This window comes from Xyrauchen texanus, chromosome 29 (assembly GCF_025860055.1).
Source record: "Xyrauchen texanus isolate HMW12.3.18 chromosome 29, RBS_HiC_50CHRs, whole genome shotgun sequence".
Lineage (NCBI taxonomy): Eukaryota > Metazoa > Chordata > Actinopteri > Cypriniformes > Catostomidae > Xyrauchen > Xyrauchen texanus.
In genome coordinates, this window is record NC_068304.1 from 15,001,203 (window position 1) to 15,024,788 (window position 23,586).

General features: G+C 37.2%; 1 protein-coding gene across 3 annotated transcripts in view; it reads right to left on the bottom strand.

Annotated features, from left to right (window-relative positions):
- LOC127622967 (SLIT-ROBO Rho GTPase-activating protein 1-like) overlaps positions 1–23,586 on the bottom strand; it is a 134,255-nt gene that overhangs the window by 89,632 nt on the left and 21,037 nt on the right. For all 3 annotated transcript variants that reach the window (XM_052097179.1, XM_052097180.1, XM_052097181.1), the window contains exon 2: positions 4,537–4,732. In XM_052097179.1, coding sequence (XP_051953139.1) covers positions 4,537–4,732 — 196 coding nt within the window. The remainder of the gene's footprint in view (positions 1–4,536; positions 4,733–23,586) is intronic.

Here is a 23,586-nt window from a genome sequence, read left to right on the forward strand (position 1 = left end):
ATATTGAATATTTATAATATCAAGTGTTGCATTTTAGGTCAGGCCTGAACTTTATTTACATGCATATAGTAAATTAATAATGTATTTGCATACTTTGTTGTTCTGGATGTGATTGCAAAGCCATTAAAATGATAATTAATGATGTCTAGAGTCTTATACCTGTAATTACATTTTAATTTTACATACTGTAATACATTAATCATTTCAAGTATTTTTGGTGAACAAATAATTTTATTTTTTCCCCACAGTAGTCAAAGTTGTCTGATCCCCTGTTAAAACTGATCACCCGTCATAACGGTTAAAGATCTCAGATGAAGATTCCCCCAGATTCAAAGGTTCAAACCATGTTAGGTATGATCCATAAACTAAAGAGTTGCTGTGATCGAGCCATCACAACTGTACTGAAATAGACTCTTAACTCTGAGATTCTCCAGGGAATCTGTCATTATAGTCAGTTTCTTTGGATAACAAGCATCTGCTAAATGACAAATAATCAAAAGGAAATATGGTATCCAAGGAGTGGCAGCTGGATGATGCATTAATTAAATAATTTCCATTCTGTCCCCAGCATCCCTCCCTGGACAAATAGTGTAATGCTTGTTAGCTGAACAAATCAAAGCACTATACTAAGCCCAAGCCGCTGTGTCGCCACAACAACAGTGTCCTCGACAGGGTGTGTGTATGTGTTGACGCATCTGAAGAGGCAGACAATCTTTCTGATATCCAACCTCCAAACTTGAGTGACCAGAAATGCTTCAGGTACTGTAGTGAAAATTGATTCCGTTTTATGCTATGAACTGTGTCTATGTTCCCACAGGTAGAGCAAACTTTATGTATCTTGACAAACAGTCACTTAATCTTCCCTCTCACTGGTTCTGTGGAATTCTGCTGAGCATGAATGTCCGGCCAACTTAAACAAAGTGGTAAAGCACACCCTCTGCAATGGCTCAGCTGGTGCCCTCTTGACGCCATTGGTCAGACATCAGTTCCAGACTACTGGACTAAGGAACAAACTGGGATACAATGTTCAGGCTATAGACTGGGCCTCTTTACTGGAACCCTGTGGTTACAAAATATATTATCCAAGTTTAGCTTTTAGAAAGACCTGGTAAATATGTCTTCACTACGAAAGCTTTAAAATGTTCTGTTGAACAACTCAGGGGTGTCTGGGTATTCCAGCTAATTAAAGAATTATCTGCAAGCTCATTTGATGCCAATTCATCCAACACACACAGCTGAGCTAAGCTGGCTTTAGAAATGGCCACCCAACCTCACAGCAGCGTGTCACAGGTTTTTTAATCTCCCTAAGACTTTCTAGAAAAAAAGAGGAAACTTTCTTTTATCAATAATGTAGTACTGCTCTTCTGTATTTCTGTAACTGTTAAAAGGATAGTTCACCCAAAAATGTAAATTCCATCATACTTGCATTACTGTTTTGTTTCTGTCTTAGAACACCTAAAGAGAGGTTTAGTAGAATGTCCAAAATTCTCTCTTTCCGACAATGAAAGTGGATGGTAACCAGTCAAAAAGTCTAGTTCACAAACTGACAAGCACACCGATTAAGATTCTCTATTTCCAGTTACTACAACTGCTGGACACATTTTTGGGCTCTTATGCTGGGCATTGGACAATTTACAGAAGTGAAAGGCAAAAACACTTTATATTTAGTATTGTATAAGCAGTTTCTGTAGTAATATTATGTAGATGTTGAGTTTCTTTTCCATCCAGTATTTGACATAATGAGACCACGATTATTCTTTATACCCATCAATATTCCACAGGACTTACAGTCCCAAAATGGCACCATATGGGGAAAATGGCAGTAGAAAAGACAACAAACAAGAAATACAATAGAATATTCAAAAGCTGGTTTAAGACCATGAGAGTCTGTGCATTGTAATGATGTAAACTTTCACCAAGTTATTTAGTTCATTAGCCTGTACAGACACTGTAGCAATATAGATTCATTGCATTAATACAGAATTCATTAGGTGTGTGGCCACAGGTTTGTGCATGTGTGTGTAGGGGCATTTTTACAACAGCTTGGAATGTGGCTCATCTAATTTAGAGTTGGAACTATCAATTTCATAAATGTATGTAATTAACTTTACATTTTCTTAGGATAAGGGCTTTGGTACAACCAAAGACCAATTTTAAGAAACTAGTGAGGAGAGAATGTCTCTGTAAAACAAGTATGAGTGAACCAATATGTTTAGAGAAAGAATAAAATATGGAAATGAATTCAGAACGAGGGGCTACCTTGTCATGCCTGCCTTGATCGGATATTGCATTTCTATTCCTTAAGTTTACTTATTCATTGAGAAATACATTAATGTTTTCAAAATGAATTCAATTCTTTTTTTAAGAATCCATTTCAGATGCGGAATGAAGTGCGTTGCATCAAATGTCAACTCCTTTGAATGCCTTTTATTAACGTGGAATAAATGACAAGCAGGATTTTTTTTCTATTTAATTGTGGAGCGGAGGGGGGGCGCGGCCGATCAGAACATCGCGCGCCCGGTCCCCAATCGGCCTGATGAGGCGCGAGGGATAAAGGCGGCCGGTGACGATGGTTCGAGAGAGAGAGAATTATGGGCATGTCCGTCGTGTGTGTTTGTTTATGTGTTTTGGTTTAAGTTTTCATTAAATTATCATTTACATTGACAAGCCGGTTCTCGCCTCCTCCTTGCCCATCGTTGAACTATTTTACATTAATATTTACTCTATTGTTGTCACAGCACACAAGGCCATTTTTAATTTTTTATCCCCTTTTCTCCCAATTTGGAATGCCCGATTCCCACAACTTAGTAGATCCTTGTGGTGACGTAGTTACTCACCTCAATCTGGGTGGCGGAAGACAAGTCTCAGTTGCCTCTGCTTCTGAGGCAGTCAATCCACACATTTTATCACGTGGCTTGTTGTGCATGACATGGCAGAGACCTCACATGTGGAGGCTTACGCCAATCTCCGCGATCCACGCACAATTTACCACAAGCCCCATTGAGAGAGAGAGAGAGAGAGAGAGAGAACCACTAATCACGAACACGAGGAGGTTATCCCTTGTGACTCCACCCTCCCTAGCAAATGAGCCAAGGAGACCTGGTTCACTCAGCACATCCTGGATTCGAAATCACGACTCCGAAGGTGGTAGTCAGAGAGTCAATTCTCGCTGAGCTACCCAGGCCTCAGCATACAAGGGAATTTGAAAGAAGTGAATATTTTCAATCTTAGTACAATAATAATACTTTTTTTAGACAATAATAATAATAATAGTTGTTAAAGTAATATAATAGTGGTTGAAGATCTGGGCCGGCGAGCAACAGATTCTAAATTCAAACTCCAAGAACCATCTGCAATCCAGACAGCCAAAAGATATGTGCATGCACTCTAGGGATGCGTAGATGTAGAAATTGTGGTTGATACCAATGGGAAATTATCATTTTTATTACGGTTGATAACCGATATGATGGCATATATTATAACTCTACACTATCTATTGTCTTTAATTAAAAAAAAATGTGTTCTCAATATTTAAAAAGCTTCTTGAGCTCAAACTAAATTTAGTCCTCTGTCTGAAATTATAATCCAGAAGTCTAACTTTATTTTCACATGGGTTTATAAAGAACAGTGCCATTGAAAAGCCTGCTCACTCATAGCTTTAAACAAATAAAATAGTTATTCTTTATTTAACACCAATAACACACATGCTCTACATTGTAAAATATTATGTTTTTTTATTCATGGAAAAAAAGAATATTATGCGTTTACCTTGATTCTATATTATTTTGGTTTATTTTCCACTGACCCCTATTGTTTCCAATAAGCCCACTGAGCAAATAACCATTGAACCACACATTAAACTGACATTCCTTGTCAACTCTACATACAGAATTTATTTTCATTGCAGGGAGGAAATTCAGAAACTGTGAGATTCAGAAATTAAATATTTCATTTAATGTTTATTATGTTCGAGGTCTAAATAAAAACAATGCATCAAAATTGAGCCGTTATGCATTTACATTTTTAAAAGCATAGTGGGCTTATTAAGAACACCATGGGCTTAAATGGTACACATGTTCCAGAGATCGTGAGACCACGATCAATCTTTTTTTACCAGTCAACATTTCACAGGGCTCAAGGACCCAAAACAGCACCAAACCGGGAAAATGTCAGTAAAAAACAAACAGCTGGTTTAAGACCATGAGAGTCTGTGTATTCAATGAGTTTTCAATAGTTAAAGGGTGTACTTTGGTACAAACAAGCTCTGATATAGGATGTGTCATGCTTTAAGTAAAATCAGACATGAAAATATATATATATTATTTTTTTATATGTACAATAGAAAAGATGGATAACATTATAGTATATCTGTAACCTGGCACAGCCAGTTTACGACTGAGCTAGAAAAAGAAGCCCTGATATCATCTGCTTTCAATGTCAGACCTATACCAATAATTCAAAAAAATATGAACATATTGTCCAATACCGATAGTCACTAAAATGTGGTGCATCTCTAATGAACCCCAACACACTCACTTATATTGCTGGTGATCCTTTGTGCTCCTGGTCTTGGCCATAAAGCGTTCGGCCAGCTTCTCCAGGTTGCGTGAATACTCCATCTCGATCTCGGACTTCTTACGGAAGAAGTCCTGGAGGTCCTGAAGGAGCTGCACCCTCATGTCCGTCTGCTGCTCCAGACATTTTTGCTGTTCCACCAACTGGGCTCGGATCTCTGAACAAACAAAATAAACATGGTTCATAAGAAAAAGAGCCTATATCTACAGGCACAAAATGTCTATTAAAAGCAGAAATTAACTTAATTATACAGGACTTTCTTAAAACCAATTAGTCAACTAGCTGTTCAGTCAAGTCCATTTTGAAAATGCATACTTTTGCATATCACTAGCAGAGATCATCAAAAGTGCTTTGAAAACCTATTGCTAGTGGCCCAGCAAAGTCAGGTGGGGCAGGTAACTACCCTTGCCCTGTGTTTCATTACAGCCAGAATCAGGAATGGTCCCAGAAACAAACCTAATGATTCTCTAAAGCCTGTGTGTGCACAGCTCGTACAGCCACGGGGGCACTCCACTTCATTTAACAAGCAAATTACCTCCGGTTTCCTCATGTGATTGCCCCCTTGTCATAGAGAATGGAGCTCATTAAATTTGCAGCACACTGTAGATGCTCTGCAGCTTCATACCATGATATACATTCAAACTTCCTCTCTCTGCCCCAAGTGACCCAGTATTTTTTATGTATTTCTCATAACGTGGGATATCTGAACTATGAGTTCACTTTGGCATGCTGCACAAGCAAGGTGCTTTAAAAATAACCCTAACATTTCAACAAAAGCAAAAAGGGAAATTACTCCTATGGCTAGAACTTTAACAAGGTCAAACTACCGATACAACACTGTTTAAAGGAATGGAATGGCAAGCGCAAGCACTAGAGCTAGATGTGAAATAGTCATTAATATATCAATGGGCTGACAAAGGCACAAGGTAGTTAATGAAAAAAAGGCACACAATCTGAGCATTAGCTAAAAAAATTCAATGATCCCTGACACTAGCTACAGAACGTAATGCCAATAAGAACATTTTGGTCAACTCTCGTCAGACATACTGCATATGCTTCCCAACTGCTGGAAATTTGGGATTTGGGATTTGCAAAACTTTAAAAAAAAAATATTTTTGCATATTTTAAAAACCTTGAACATTTTGGAGCTTAAAAATATTGCTACCCATTCACTTGCATTGTTTGAAATATTCTTCTAAAAATCTTTGTGTTCTGCAGAAAAAATAAAGTCATACACATCTGTGATAGCATGAGGGTGAGTAAATAATGAGAGTATTATATTTTTTGGGTGAACTATCCAATTAAGCCTATTATAAATATAATACATTTAAATTAAACGGAATTGTGTAATTTTTAACAGAATTAAATTAATTAATAAAACCATTTATAAATATTTCCGATTTTTATTTTATTTTACTTTACTAAAGATTACTCAATTCATTTGGACAATTTTTAATTGATATGCATAAACCTTAACTTTTTGAGTGTACTTTAACTATACCATTATCTTACAGACATTCAAAGAGTAATTCTAACTTTCAGTACTAGTCTCTCCTTGTCGCCAGTATCAAGTGACACTTCCATGATTACAAAGAGCATTCCTGGCCCTGTGAGGTCATGTGTATGGTAAGCATCTGCATGGAGCCAGTGTATTAAAGCATGCGTGAGACTGTGTGTTGGATCAAAGCCCCTGTGATCCACTTCAAACACAAAGATAGATAGATGTGAGCACCTGTGCACCTTCTGATACTACAAAAACAAGACCTGAAGGTGGAATCCAAGCTAATCAGCCCTCCGCTGTATGTCTCTACAGTTAACTTCAACAATTCAGTTTCCACAGATGGGTTCCTAAGATAGCTAATGACTGGGATGAGCTATATGCAAGATTCCATGCTATTCTTCCTAGTGCTGGAAAGAATGTGAGCAAAGTCATGCAACAGGGACAGTTGCAATTTAGAGCTTACTGGGATAGAGTTATTGAATTTGCACAACCTCCATTAAAAGTCTAGGGAAAGAAAAATGACTTTATCTCTCTGACAAAGACCCAAAACAACAGATGTTCAAGTAGATGCTATAGATGCATCAAAGATGCTATATCAAAGGGGAACTGTGTAATTCCTGTGTCAGCAGCATTACCAAATGGAAAAATCTAAAATATTGACTGCTTTCAAATATGGCTGCAACTAACGATTCTTTTGATAATCGACTAATCTAGCAATTATTAGAGGGATCATTTGACTGTTCGGGCAATTACTGCAATGATTATTCATTAGCTCTTAACCCTCGGGTCGACGGCGCCATCGCATCCTGCTGGATTTTCTCCACATAACAGCGGAAACATCTTTTGTTTCATCTTTGAGGATACAGATAAGTGTAATACATCATTAGAAACTACATCATTAGAAAAGGGTCTACTTTTATTTGTGTCCACTCACAATATCAAAACAACCTTGTGCTTTTGTAAAATAAAGAAAATAAACAGGGTTCCCTTTCACGCTGTCTCCGCGAGCATCTTTCTGAAACACGTTACAAAAATGAACTGAAGCTCAGCGAATACTTATCACACAAACATGAAACATATGTCTAAAGAAACCTTAAAATGTCTACTTTTAAATAAAACAATTCAAATTTAAAACAAATATTCTTCTACATTGTAATCTGTATGAAACAAAGTGATGTATAGTTTCACCTGGCTCAGCTAATTATCCCTAATATGATCACACCCACACGCAGAGGGCGCTATTCATATGGTAATGTGCCAAGGCTATCAATGCAAATGGTAAACGCCACAGAGGCAAATTTTATATACATATATATAAAAACTTGCCTCGGGGGAGTGATCAGAAATCATTATAATATGCTGATTTGCTGCTCAAGAGACATTTATTATTATTATCAATGTTGAAAATAGATGTACAAATTGTTTCATGATTCTTTGATGAATAGAAAGTTCAAAATAACAGCATTTATCTGAAATAGAAAGCTTTCCACTTTTTTTCCCACATTTTTCCACTACAAATTTGAAAAAGGATTACATTTTAAAGGTTTCATTGGGTACAACTCACAGGTGTACAAGAGTATGATGTACTGTATATTGAATGGACTGTACATCTCACAGCATCGTTTTCATTCACATCAAATTAAATATTGCATCTAATCCATGTGGCACTAGCAAAAAAAGTAACAAGGGCAACATTTTTGCTAAATGGATAATTTAAATGAACAACACATTTTGTGACCATTAACAAGTCATCAAACAGATGTCTCCAATGTTCTGGTATCAGTTCCAGAAGCAGGCCACACTTGTTCTCCCACATACAGCTTGTGCCAAAAGCTATGTGGGACACACTGAACCAGTATCCCGTATGCAGAGCTGCTCATCAGAGGTACCTGAAATAGCAGCATTTGTCAGGAGACCTGTGTTAATGCACAAGGTTATTCATCACTGCCATGTGCTTAACAACTCTGCACAGAAAACACACACCAGACTTTCATATATGCTCAATTACCAAAGTGAGGTGCTGAAATTAATGACGGTAACTGACATGACAAAAACGTAATGGTCACACTGATAAAAGGCCATTAAAATGGTGAAAAACTGTAAGCTGAAGTGTAAAACTTTTTCAATGGTAAACTACTTTCTCCAAATCCAGCTGAACTTGCAGAAACAACTACTGTATATGTAAGCCATAGGCTGATTCCCCAAAAACTGTCAAAACTGTCTCTGTGGTGCTATAAATAATTTGTTTTTTTGAGCGTCCTGACTGCCCGACATGGCAAAATTGACTTAAAATGAATATTATAACATACATTCTAATAATAGCAATAGCAATATGAAAAAATTATAATTGTGCCGCCACATTGATAAGTAGGAATGACTCAAGAAAGATTTAGCTTTCATAAAAAAAATCAGACCCTCCTATGGGAACAAAACTTCCCTTTCATTCACATAACAGATAGTGACTGTTGCTCTTATAGGCAGGTGGTCAGTGGCCAAGGGAATATCCCATTTTCATACAGTTCAGTACAGCTGGGAGACGTCAGTCGGCGGTCCTTATGCAAGGGATCAGAACACAGATGCATGAAATGTGATCGCCCATGGCCAGATTGATTTTTATCAACTTTAGTCCATCAGGGAGAGTCTACTCACTTCTAACAGCTCAAAAAGCAGATTAGGCTGCCTTCTACCTCTAACAAGCCATCTTGTTAAGTTGCACCCTGTGAACCACACCGTTCTCACAACAAAGCAACACAGGACGTAAACTACAGCCCCATCTCTGCCATGAAGCAAACAATAAAAAGAAACTAAGTATAGTTTTGATAGTTATCTTTGATGTTCAGTAGGATGCCTACTTTCTGGAACATATAACTGCATAACTAAAACCTTTCATAGTAATGGGGATTTCTATCAAAATATAATTCAGTTATAAAGGATTTCTGTATAAGAGGCCAGAGTAAGTTGAACAAAGTCAAAGGGAGTTCATTGTTTCTCACAGGATTCTGGAGACTTAGGTGGGTGGAACTTGGACCCTCTACGGGGGTCCGGGGGCATGCTCCCGGTAAGAAAGTTTTTGTACAGTGACTCAATCTGGTGCACTTTGAGAGCAAAATTAAGAGGCTAGATTTATGAAGAACTTTGTGTTCTAGTAGTTATTTAATCATAAACACATGGTATAGATATGAATGGCGATGACACAGCAAAAAAGTCACACCCACAAATCATGGTAAATGAGACAGAGTTTAATGCAGTTCACAAATGGTCAAAAAACTAAATCGACTAGGGCATACATTTGAGCCATCAAGGACATTTAAGTTACATGCTCAATTAACATGTCAAAGTTTCTGTTGTATGTTTCCTAAGATTACAATCAATGCCCAATCTAATAGATTACCTATGCAATCAACTAAATTCTCTGTGACAAAAATGTAAACTGCACTGGGTAGTGGAGGATGCTATTGTCATATGATAATTATTTTATGTTATGTTTGGTAGTCAAAGAAAGCCGCTGTTGCCACCATTAACAGCAGAGGGATGCTCATAGTTCTATGGAATGAGATCGACTTTTTCATCATGTTATTGCAGCAAGATCTACCATGTAAAATAAAGGCTATACATTATCACAGTACTTAAATTTCAGTAGTCGTTTTGAAATTTGACGATTCTCAATACCAGCTTCAAAACCAAAAAACCAATATGTTAATTTAGGCAGCCATATCACCCTTCAGCTCTTGCCTGATGCCCACTAAAGCTAAGCAGGGTTGAGCCTGGCCAGTACCTGGATGGGAGACCTCCTGGTGAAAACCAAGGTTGCTGATGGAAGTGGTATTAGGGAGGCCAGCAGGGAATGCTCACCTTATGGTCTGTGTGGGTCCTAAAACCAATTAGTTCTTGTTATGGTTGTCTGATTAATATAATGACACACTAGACAGCAGCAGGTCTAACTTACACTTATTTCTCCACGGTTTACATTCACTTTAGACATCACTGTCTGTGTCAACTGTCAACAGCAAAATAAAAATATAAACTTTCTAATAAGTGACACAGGCCTAGGCTAATCACAAATATATATGGTTATTTTAGACTGAGTTAGTTTTAATCAGTCCGCTTGTCCGGTGGTGCGAGTGAAAATCTCTTTCACTTGCCCCTTCAAAAAACCACTTACTCTGGACAAGTGTTAATGTCGAGCTCTGTGAGCAAATCAAAGAAATGAAGCAAAAGTGGATACCTGTATTGAACTTGCTCTTCAGATGCTGAAAATAGTTACATTGTCAGAGCCGACAGTAATAACGTGAACGGTTACACAGTGTGCGTGTTTGAGCATGCACACATACAACGGAGGGGTTGGGCTGCGGCTGACTGACTGGGAGTGAGAGATACTTTGTAGAAGCATGGGCACAAAATACAACATTACAGATCTTTTATGTTCTTATGAGAAGTGTAAAAATATTGTTGGTTCATTATGAAACTGTGGCCACCACAGTCTAGGTAATTAATGATAATTCTGACATTATTTAGGCCTACTCCCCTAATGTCACCTCAAACCCATATGAATTTGAGGAGTGCAAAAGGAAATGTTTTTACAGGTCTTAACTCTTTTCAACGTTTGGACTGACATTAGTAAATAATGACTAATGAATTTTCATTTAAGGTGAACTTATTCCATATTTCCATTCATTATTCTACTTCGTGTCATTTCGTTGTCTTAAAGTGTATGGCAGTACAGCGGTGCCCACTCCGGGCTGGGCAGAGGGAATCATACAAAAAATCCAAAAGGAGAATCAGTTTAAAATGGGTCATTGAGAATGGCCATTTACTGCCAAGATGCAAGAGTTTCAGCACCCTCTTGCATGATCTAAAACAAATAAGGCATGGCAGAAGGAATCCTTTCTCTATGTGCAATACAGTTGCATTTATCAACAATTTGACATATATCACACCACACTCTTTTCAAGGGCAAAACCAGATATGCCAGACCTCTTGAAATTTTGCCTAGTGGCTAGTAATCCAGCAACTATCCACGTGAGATTCAGTTATTTAACTTTTAAAATAACATCCCAAGACCCCTGAGTTGCACCCCAAATATATGGTCTTATGTAAACACAACAAAAGTAACACATCAAGTGAACATGAAACCAGCCTACTTCTTTTGACCACTTAGTAGACTAGTCGTTCAGGCAACCCACCGACAAGTCTGTTTTAAAAACATGTATTTTTGCCCATACTCATCCCAAAACATAATTTTAAACAATTTCTTTCAGTCTTAAGAAAAATTGTAAACATAAGCACCACATTTGTAGTTATACTCTATAAAGCCATTTCATGTGGTGACAACATGAACACGGGAAGCCATAATGCTTTATCTGACTGCAAGTCTTCTTTAGACCCAGCAGGAAGACTGAACCTCAAAGGGCTGTGTCCAGCTATTAGCTCATTTCCATTTCCTGAGACGTCTAGAGGCCTGCATACACAAACACACACAAGCAGGAAGAATTGTCCTGTAGGCATTTATCACACTTCCGAGTTTGGTCAGACTGTGGTCTACTGACCTAGTCAAGTCTTTTTATTTGTATAGTGCTTTTCACTACACACATAGTTTCAAAGCAGCTTTACAGGAAATCGGGGTGTATGTCACCCATGCCTAAATCTGGCACTGAACAAACATATTAAAAATATGCGATCGCGAGGAAAATATTAGACAAACCAAATAATCTTAATCGTATATTTATTCACAACATCTCTCCTCAGTGTAAATATGATTACGCTTTACATTGAGTTTATAAGGATGAAAGTGAAGCAATGCAGAGCTCGTATAGTTAGAACAATCCATGAGCAAATTGTGTTGTTTTCTGCCTTCGAATAACATACAACTGATCTGCACCAAAATCAGCAAAGTCATTTCCTCAGCTGAAGTTCTTTCTTCACCAATACATGAAATTACGGTTTACAAACAAACACTCCGCCCCTTCCGGGTTCACTTGGTTGTCCAGAAAAGAAATGCGCTGACACTGCCCAAAAAGTGCTGTTTGTGGGGTTGGAACACCCCTTTTCGCACAGATTATTGGAGAGTGGGGCTTCTTTTCATTTACACCAGATAGTTGCATCAGGAAAAAACACAGGATTTTACATAAATAATAATTCACAGGTCACAGTCATTGTTATCGTGTCTGCTCTATTAGACCCAAGTGACTCGCAGCAGCTGTTGTTTGATATTAACTTTTTTTTTTTTGACTGATTATTTTACTTTCAAAAGTGCCGTCACTGTGACAGATATGAGGTGAAATATGATCTAACAATGATCTTAGGTGATCAAGCCCACCATATATATATATGATACAACAGATCCCATCTTCACCACCACCGCGCATGGACTACTGTTTTTGAAAGGATAAGTGAATAAAAATAATGTCATACTGCTAAAATTAGAATTTTTAAATGCAGTAAATAAGATTGCTCAATCGAAAACAGCTGTTATTAAGTTTTGATATGGAATATGATTATACTGAAGAATATTATTATCTATTAATTCGGTAAATAATTTAGAGTGGTGGTGGTGTAGTGGACTAATGAACATAACTGGTAATCAGGTAATCAGAAGGTCGCTGGTTCGATCCCCACAGCCACCACCATTGTGTCCTTGAGCAAGACACTTAATACAGGTTGCTCCGGGGGGATTGTTCCTGTAATAAGTGCACTTTAAGTCGCTTTGGATAAAAGCGTCTGCCAAATGCATAAATGTAAATGTAAGCAGTAAAGACACATATTGCATGCCTAGTGGTAGTTTTTATTTTTATAGATCACATGTCTTAGGCTTTAGAAGTGTGTTAAATGTGAGGATGTGTATTCATCAACCTGTTACATGTCCATAAAATCATAATCATACAGGCTTCATTGAACCAAGTAAAAAATAAAAATTGCTGATATTTCAGAAAAGAATCCACATAATTTCTTCATTGTAAACCATAGATAAACCATATTATATATTGTATTAAAATACATTATTACATTCTATAAAGCTTAAAAGATTATTAAAACACCAGTACTGCCTATTTCCACCATTGAAATCTGCTGCTCGAAAGAACCTGGAAGTGCCCTATTGAACTCACCCCACTGACTGTGCTAGAAGATGACATGTCAAACAAGCACTGTTTTGATAGAACTGCTATTAAGCTTTCTGATTGATTAACACAGGTAAGCTGAAAGTATTTCATTGTTATCATTCCTGTAGAATAAATGAAAGTCACTTACAGCAGCTTTAAGAGAAAGTTAGTTTCAGCCACAGTGACTACAAACAACCTGTTTGTGGGAGAGAATAACTCCCTTTTGCGTGGACTTTGTGATTTGTAACTTTGCAGACATTTTACATGCACACAAACAGCCATATTACACACTAAATGAAAGGTAAAATCCCAAAAAGCATCATAGGGCCTTACATAATAAGTAAGAGAAAAGACTGGACCCTTTCACTGAGATTCATATCCAGACATTCCCAAGCTACTCCATCTAGGGGAAGAGCATCACAAGAAACACAATACAAGCATTCAAGCTACAGTTTCATACTGCAAAAGTACACTTTCACTATTTTTTTTTTTTTGCACAGAAAAATACCACTATGTTGCAAGTTGATATTGCACTAATTTCTTTGGGCTTGCTTTTTTCTGTTGTTTGGAAATGCCAACACTTAGAGCTGAAAAATGAGAACCAGGGATAAAGTTTCATTCCCTTTCCCTTATAAAACTCAGTTTGATCGCCAAACTGTTTGATCGCCAAACTTCCTTACTGCCAGGACAAGCCATTTGAAGATCAATATTTGGAGTAAATCCCTTGGAAATGTGTGAAATCCAGTAATTAGCTGGGGGATTTCCCAACATGCAAGAGATCAAGAAGAATTACAAACAAAACGTAATGTTTACCCAAGTCAGTTCACAAAGGTTCATACCTTATTGCGACTTGGGATCAAACAGATTGTTCATATGAAGAATGAAAATTTGATCTTCTGTAAATGCCACTTCAAAGACCATGATAAAAATGCAGTAGTGAGTACAAATGCCCTCCAGTATATTGTTTGAAGTGACAACTCTATTCAAGAAACTCAGCAGTTGCTGAATTCAATGCTTGTGGGGGCCCCGTTGGAGGGGGCCCTTCAGACCACACAAGGCAGTTCAATAATACACACCAGCACGATTCTAGTTGAATCCATACACACATCTGCACAGTCTAACATTCTACATGCAACAACAAGAGTCTATATGACACACCTGCAGAACTTCATCCCTCAATAGTTGAAAGATGACATGAAATCCCACCCATGCACATACTGCACATCACTTAACCCTCTGGGGTCTGAGGGTGTTTTGGGCCCTGGAGAAGTTTTGACATGCCTTGACATTTGTGCTTTTTTCAGTTGCTTAAAAACATATTAATGGCTAATGTATGATAACACTGTATTCAGCACAAACTGGGCTACAATAATATGTGAGCAACATGTGTGTACATGTTTGTATTTTTGAGAAAATAACGTTTATGCATGGTTTTTGAAAAAAATAAAATAAATTTAAGTCATTGAAATAAGGTCATTTAACACATACTAAACATTTGTCCACAAGACTTTTGAGAACTGGATCTTGTAGCCTAGAGTTTTTGCTACAAAATGATGTGAATACCATCCTGATCACTTATTCATACAAAACAATATACTCATTTAACTTTTGTACGACACTTTTACTGTTAGAAATGTCATATGCGAGGAGGCGTGAACTATCATGAATATTGAGGTAATTCACACGAGGAGACAAAAGACCCCTCCCCTGGGCCTATCAATGAGGAATGTGACAGAAAGAGAATTAATGTGAGGAGACTTAAATGATCAAAATCAAGTTAAGTTAAGAGAAGTAATCTGACTACACAATTTCTTTACATAAAGACTTAATTTTATACCTACACTACCGTTTAAAAGTTTTAGAAGAAGTCTCTTCTGCTCACCAAGAAATGTATTTGATCCAAAATACAGTAAAAACATTGTGTGAACTCATTTTACAATTTAAAAGAACAGTTTTCTATTTGAATATATTGTAAAATGCAATTTGTGATCAAAGCTGAATTTTCAGCATCATTACTGCAGTCTTCAGTGTCACATGATCCTTCAGAAATCATTATACTATGCTGATTTTTTAATATGGTCATATTTAAAAGTGCATTTTATTTTTTTTACACCTGAACAGATATTTTCAAGCACAAGCATTGATGATCATTTTATATCATATTACATATCATATTTATATCATACAGCATACAATTTAAATTCCTGCTTTAGCCGAAACAACATTTACATGTAACTAAAACTCGCTTATTAGGACATATTTCAAATGTCAATACTCTGAATCCTTGCTGACAAGTCTGGAAACAGTCCCCAGGGTTTCCCGCAGCACTTTGAAACTAAGGCGGCCGCCTAAGCAACACACGCCTGCCGCCTTAACTACGTCGTCAAAAAAATATATATGAGCGATATTCGCCGTGCTACTCTGTCCTGTTTTCTCCCTTTCCATCTTTAAATATGTGATAAGCCTTCATGTTCGCTTCAGTATTGTTATCAGCGCGTTCTTCCGCAGCGGCGCCGAGCGTGTGTGTGTGTGTGTCTGTGTGTTCATCTGAACCTCATTGGTCTGTCACTGCTCGTCAATGTCAGAATATTTGAGATGACCAATCAAATGAAAGTAGGTGGGCTTTATGTTCACAGCGCGAATTTTAGTAGAGCGACTCGACAGTAAAGGAGCGACTCGACGCTAATCTAAACTTCATTCACTTTCCATGTATAGATCAAGACAGACTTGCGGAACAGTCTGCAGGGGAACAGTCTGACAGCCTGCATGAAAATATGCATAAATGGTCCACTCGTAAAAGAGTGCAATTACCGAAGGGCCCTTGAATTGTTTTTTTCTAAACCAAGGAGGATAGCCTGTAGCGATGCTAGGTGTCAGCTCTGCCATAAGCAGTGATTGTAATAAGCTTTGCACATTTTGACGGACTATTAGATGTAATGTTATTACCTTGACAAACTAATACATCATTAAAAAGATATGACTCAAGTTTCAGTATTTGTCTTAATTTGTGTCAGGAGTTATGCAATTCCAAATACACCCCCCCCCCCCCACCACCACCACCTTAACTAACACATTTTCTGCGGGAAACCCTGAGTCCCACTAGTAAAATATGTACATGTTTATATAAAATAGCATGTCAACTAATGAAAACTAAATTACTTACTCGTCCGAACTTGTATCCTCGGCTGGATCAAGTTTCTCTTCAAAATACAAACGTTCATGAAAATGTTAACTCTTCCTTACTATCCAGGAGTTTCCAGGAGAATATTTGTTTTAAATTTGAAATATTTTATTAAAAAGTAGACATCTTAAGCTTTCTTTAGACATATATTTCATGTTTGTGTGATAAGTATTCGTGGAGTTTCAGTTCATTTTTGACGTGTTTCTGAAATATGCTCGTGAACACAGAGACGTCTGATAGCTCACCCTTTTTATTTTCTTTACTTTACAAAAGCACAAGGTTTTGTTGTTATTGTGAGTGTACACAAATAAAAGTAGACCCCTTTATAGTCTCTAATGATGTCTTACACATATCTGTATGAATATTTTAAGTTGTTTCCGCTGTAATGACAAAAATATCCAGCAGGATGCGCTGGCATGTCCGTCAACCCCAGAGGGTTAATGTGTACACTAATCATAGTGTACACATCGTAAATTCAGTCATCAACACAGTATGCACGGACTGTCCGTATGCAGCCTGGTTTTTCTAGACATGGGGACAATCCGCATCTTTGTGCATCTTAAGCAAATGCACCTGCCATTAATTGTGCTAAAAAAAGAATCTCAAAGCAGTATAAAGTGCATGCGTCTCACACGTCTGTACTGGCTTATGGTCAAAAGAGAATACTGTGAAAGACTGCGCTCGACCTGGCACAAGACGGAACAGCATGCAGAAAAACTATACCCTAGCTTTAAGTTGCATCATATAGCATCAGCTAAATGACTACTTATTTACTGAATTCAAAAATATTCCACAAAAAACTTCAGCTAATAGGAATGTCATTAAATATTGATACATTGATTGTTGATGTTTTTGAGGTATCAATATTAACATTAGCCAAAATTTTACTTGGAAGCCTAATTTGTTTGCTTTCCAATTCACTGTCAGTTGGACTTTTGTTTAATGTAGTCTGATGCAATAACTTTGGGAGACCGTAAGGGGGCAATATAACATTTACTGAACCCGGCTGCACATCATACGAGAAGCGCCACGAGAGGACATGGCACAGACATCACACAACGGACACATCGATTAGTGCAGGTGGCAGTCCCAAGTTGTGAATCTAGTTGCCATACACACAAAAGCTATGATGGTTTTTGTACTTCTTCAAGAATGAACAAAGTGACATTGATGAGTTTGCACTTTGCATGTAATTATATGGAATTGGAGTAACTGCGCAAACTGACCGTTTCGAAATGGCGACCACAAAGACATACTTGTAACTAAAAATACATTAGATACACATACACAATATATCATAATAGTGATGATAGAGTAAATCATACATGTTCTTTTGATAATGATTTTTGTCGAATTTAATGGAAAACTATGCAAGTTGCGCTCCGTGGTGCTTTTTGAGCTTTTTTGTGGCATTATTTTCATGACAGTGAAACATATTTCTTTCACAAATTCTCATTGTAATACTGTGCTGTAGCTCATGTTGCTTTGTTATTGGAATCATTTATAACTTTGCTGAAATAAACATGTAATATTACAGGCCTACCAAAATATTGTGAAGTAAAGGCAACTATATTTTACATGGGAGTGTGTTGATTTTTGAATAAGACAATATTGAGATCTACATTCAGTGTGCAATAATAAACCCAACAAAATATGTTTTCTGCTTAAAAAAAAAAATACTGAAAAAGGCACTGTTTTGGATAGAGCCAACTAATCCATCATTCTCTGAATTCAACTAGCAGAAAATAATCTCTCCACTAATTGGATAGTGATAATTGAGTCCCTGTCTATCCTCCCATGACTGACTCTTTCAATTAACCTGGCCTTTAGGTGATACATAACGACTACAATCACTAAACCCAATCTGTCTATACGCTGTATGGCCAACTGTCTTTAATTAAATCAAGGCTAGCAGAACAGGTCAAATGCTCAATGCTGACAAGCTAATTCAGACAAAGCAGCATATCCTCTCGGTTTTAAACACCATAGCCTAAATCTTACTAATTACAGATTTTATTACCTGGGCCATCTTCATAACCCCCTGAACACTCTAGCCTGACCCTACTGTGACATTTGCATTTAATGTAATGAAAAGGTGTCTAATGTTACAAGAGATACTGACACATTACACACATATTTCTCTGCCTGTAACCTGTGAAAAATCTCAAGATCAAGCTATAGCTTTGAATTCCCTTAGATTGCAGAATAAAACATTTTAAAAACATTTTATAGAGATTGGGCCAGATTTTCATTTGTATGCCATGTAACAATCTTTGTAATTAACAGATCTGAACAATTACACATATTACGACTGATGTTGTCACACTGGCTTGCAGGCAAGTTTTAGGCCACATCCATTAAAACATTTTCTTTTGAAAAAGCTACTTTTACGCTACATATCCCATCCACACAAAGGCAAGTTTTCCTCCATCAAAACTTTCAAGACTTTTGAAAGTGCTCTCTAGTACATTGGAAAACAATGATGTAACAAATTCACAATGTAAAAAGCAAGACGAATTGCAGACATATGGCCCATTCACACCAAAAGCAACCCAAATATTCGCCATTAGCACATTCATTTTTACCAAACTAAACAAATCAAGGGTCTAAACCCAGACAGAGATGAGAACTATAACTGTCCACAACACACAGCAGGACAACACATGTTAATGACAAATTACACAATGAGGCCCATTGTGACCAACTTCAGAGGAAAAATAGAATTTAAATAACAGAGGGCCACATAGCAGCCATTAGTCTACCCATCAGTGTTTGTCCCATGACTCCTATCCTAGATCAAACCAGGTTTAAAACATGTCTCCAATTTCCCCATATCACCTTCCCCCTTTTCTGAAAAAACTAAACAAAAAAAACAGCAGCTCTTTAAAAGTGTGCTTTCAACTAAACCAGCGCATGGAGAGTAACCTTAGAAGGACAGCGTTGACATTCAAGTCCAAGCCTGTTGCGCTCAAATATCTGACATGGTATGTTTGCTTTAGGGGAGTATTCACCGTAACAAAGACATAATTAGAGGTAAAATGAGAAACTCTCTATCCCTCAGGGCAGCGGATAGTAGGTGCCCCTGTCAATCCAGGGTCTCTAATTGTAGTTCTGAAGTGCTAATAAGAAGTTTGTTGGATGGGAAAATTTAGATAGCACTACACAAGTCTGAATATGCCAAATATTTTGTAACTTCATCACCTTCTACAAAGGCTGTGAAAATAGCAAAAGTTTCACATTTGAGAACCAAATTAACCTGTCATTGAGGTAAAGAAAGCAGCTGCAATGCTCAAATGTAAACTACTATTCAACTATACAGGAAATATGTCAAACCTCCCTACTTAAACAAATCCTTCCTATAAAGAAATTATAGAGGAGTGCCATTGACTGAGCCATTTTGTCTACCCATGAGAGAGCATGCATATGTACTATTGACATGTCATGCATTATGTTGTGGATGCCGATTCCTGTTGTTCTTTATGCCAATGACAGGATATTCTATGGGCTGTAGACAATGGCTACAATGTGCACAATGGCTCATCCACTACAAATACAAGGTCTTACAAACAGTGAATGGAAACGAAGCCTGCAAACTTTATAAATCACCCACAATGGACACTGAAATAGACACTGGCAGTTAACATGAGGTTACATCCTGGGAACAGCACGGTATCTTTTTTGTTGTTGTTTGTACTTAGAAAATGTAATTGAGAATTGATTAAAAGTTTAAAGTATTCAGACAAATATTTTTAAGCAATATAAATGCTTAAACAAATGTCTATGCATTATTGAGGTGTTAGAATAGCTAAGCTTAAATTGATATTGACAGAGTAACATATGGTGTGGCACTATTGTGTTGTTTTGAACATCCATCGATTTTGGATGTCTCTGTGGTGAGGTGGTCTTTGGTCAACCAGGAAAAACAGATAACATCCATAAAGGATATGAGGTCAAGAGGTGAGTTTGACCTTGCAACCTGTATATGCTCCAAGGACGCTAGTTGATCTCAATTAGGCCTGATTGATATAAGCACAATTAGGTTACACCATATGACCACTTGGGATAGAAAATGTGAAATGAGAATGGAACATCGCCTATACTAAACACCAATTCAATTACCTAATTGTTTTTGGATCATAGCCTACTTTCACCAAGTTGTATACAGTTAATTTGCTGAATAACAAAATGTATCAACAGTAGGCTATATCGTCATTCAGACTGGTCCTCATAACCTTTTACATTACATCAAATACCCACATCCACAAACAACGAGCCCATAAAAAGTGCTGTGTATTATGTGGAGATGTTCAAATAAAGCAAAGTTGTGTGCGAGGCAGGGGTTATGGGACAGGGCTTTGAATATGGTTTGAGTAAATGTGAATGAAGATTCTTATCTCAAACTAACAGCTGGGACCACATAAACATTCCATCTTGACAACCACACAACAGATATATTTTCCACAAACCAATGTGTTATATATCGGTCTCTCTCTCTGCCACACTCTCTCACTTCTATAAACAAACACACACACACACAAATGCACGCACGCACGCACGCACGCAAGCACACAAAAACCATGCATTTTAAGGGTCACAGTTTATGTGTAAGTGGTATGTTATGCTGTAAATAAACCCCTAGTAATGACAGACTGAACAACATTTTTAAATCTCTTTGATGAATCATTCATAAATGTCTTTCTTAAATCATATTGATATTTGAGTGTCTGTGTGGTCTCCCACTGCAAGACAGAATGGAGCACAAAAATAAACCACCACTAAACAGCCAATTAGAAAACAAACCTCCAACTTCTCATGAACAAGCATCAAGACTCATACTAGACCTAGTCCAAACCCACAAAAAATAAATCTTTCGTGTTTAGTGCACATAACATTTCATGTAAGCTTAAGTATAGTTCTAGCAGGAAGATCTGGGGATTCATTCTATCAGGCATCTCATCCCATCACAATACAGCCTCTGCTTTATAAGCCTGCCTGCTGCCTCTCATTGTTCGCATACTTCCGTGTTTTCATACTTCCTGGGTAAGCTTCGTTCTTCTGCCGTAATGGTTCAAGCAGCATCAAAGCGCTGAACCGTGGGATGGGACTTATGCCAAATGATAAATATTTTTTGTTCGTGTTAATTCCAATAATCTTGAGTTTTTCTGATAGAAATAATATTCCCATAAAATTCCTGTCCCCTTGCTACTCCTTCAAAATGATGAATCCTGCTTCGTAAAGCATTGCATTTTATCAGTCCAAGACTTTATCCAATCTATTACCAAGGGACTACAGGGCAGGCCAAAATGTAAACAAACAAAAAAAGAGCCGAAATGTAACTCAAGACAAGGTACCATTGTTGCTGCATTATCTCTTGTTAAGGTATTTCAAAATCACACATTACATTCTGCTCTCACAATCATAGTGCAGATTGTAAAATTAAGTTTACAGTCAAGACTAAAAAAAAAAACAATGGTCTTTAAGGGTTTCAAGAGTTAGCGGTTGTCGTAATAGATGGCGTTATCTAATCAGGGGACAGATCTATTAGGAATACAGTCATTAACTAAAAGGCCAAAGCAATGTGGCAGAAGCTGGAGAAAACCACATCCTCCTATTCCCAGGAAATTTCCCCTCAGGGCATTTTACAGTCCTTTTCTCTCTGTCGTTGGCCTGTTCCGCCTTTGCTTCACATGGATCCTCGTTACATACAAAATCAATCACTGCTAAATAAGTTATGTTGTACATTCAAAACAGATATGCATATTAAAGATAGTTAATATGTTTTCATTGTGTGTAATTAATGTTATAGTATTAATATTATTATAATGTATATTGTTGTATACTTATTAAAATGGACTAATTCACATGGCAGTGAAAAAACCTCTTTAACTTGCCCTTTCAAAATGTCGACTTCTCCCGTACAAATGGACACATATGCAGAGCCCTGAATCTGATCAGCTGCACATGTGGCGCTCCAAATGAATTTGACAGGTTATTAACTCGGAGACTGATATAAAAGACATAATATTTCAATTATAATTGTTCACACTGTGACTGTAGCTCCGCTTTGTCCATCATGCAGGTATACACCGGCTTAAGACCATAACTGGCCTCGGCATGCGCAAATTGATATACGGTCTCTTTTCTTTTTATCCATAAGCATTAGTTACGTGACAGTTATGGGTGCTTCACTTCAAATCATGGAGAGGCTATACATGGGGAAATCAAACATCCGCCGCTCCTTTTGCCACGATGATTCACTAATTATTGCTTTGTTCTGTGACGCGTTTCAAGTGTTCTGCATCTATAAACAACATTTGGCAAGCAATCATTTTGACAAACTTTGCTAGTTGAATTGTAATGATAAATTATTTCATATTTCTGCGCTGCTCAGCGTGAACCATGCCTCTATCTGCAGGGGTTTATGAATATACACACAAATTGTTTGATACACAATGAGTACTTTCTAGATAAACTTGATCATTTGTAAATACTGATTTCTAGATAACTTTCTAGATAGACTTGGTTTAGATAAAATGAATACCTACACTGGCTAAAAAATTATATAGCAGTTTTCTTATTCTATTATTTCTGAACTGGGTTTATTAGATTTTAATTTATTTTAAATTTACTCTATGTTGACAACTTCCCTCTGTGATGCATTTGTAAATTTTTCTTGCACACCTTTGTTTCCTATAATGAAAATAACTTGAACTTATCCAACCAGGTTGCCTTGTATTCTAATAAAGAACATACAATTTGAATAATATCTAAGTACATTTAAAAGTTGAAAAGAATTGAATTGTAAATAGTCCAAGTTTGATAAAAACAATGTATTTTTATTTTTTTGCCTTATTGCCAAGCCCTACATCAAGGCAACACTTTTTGGCATCAGATGTGCTCTCCTCTATGGGTTGGGAACAGAGAACTGGTTCCTGTTTAGAACTGGTTCCATTTTTTTTAAAAAGAAAGAAAAAGACTTCAACCAAATAATTTTCATGACTTTGTTCTGAAAACGTGCATTCAATCACCGATGCAGACAGAGCACCATACTAAAATACACTGAGAGTGTTTTCTTAAATCAGCAGAACAAAACTTACAGGGCAACCAGTCTGTAAGACTGACCGATTGTCCCATTCCAAACCAAAATGATCATACAGGAAGGAAGTATGTTGTTTCTGAGAGTTCTGGTACCCTAGGATCAGCAACATTATGCCAACAAGCGCTATGTCCTA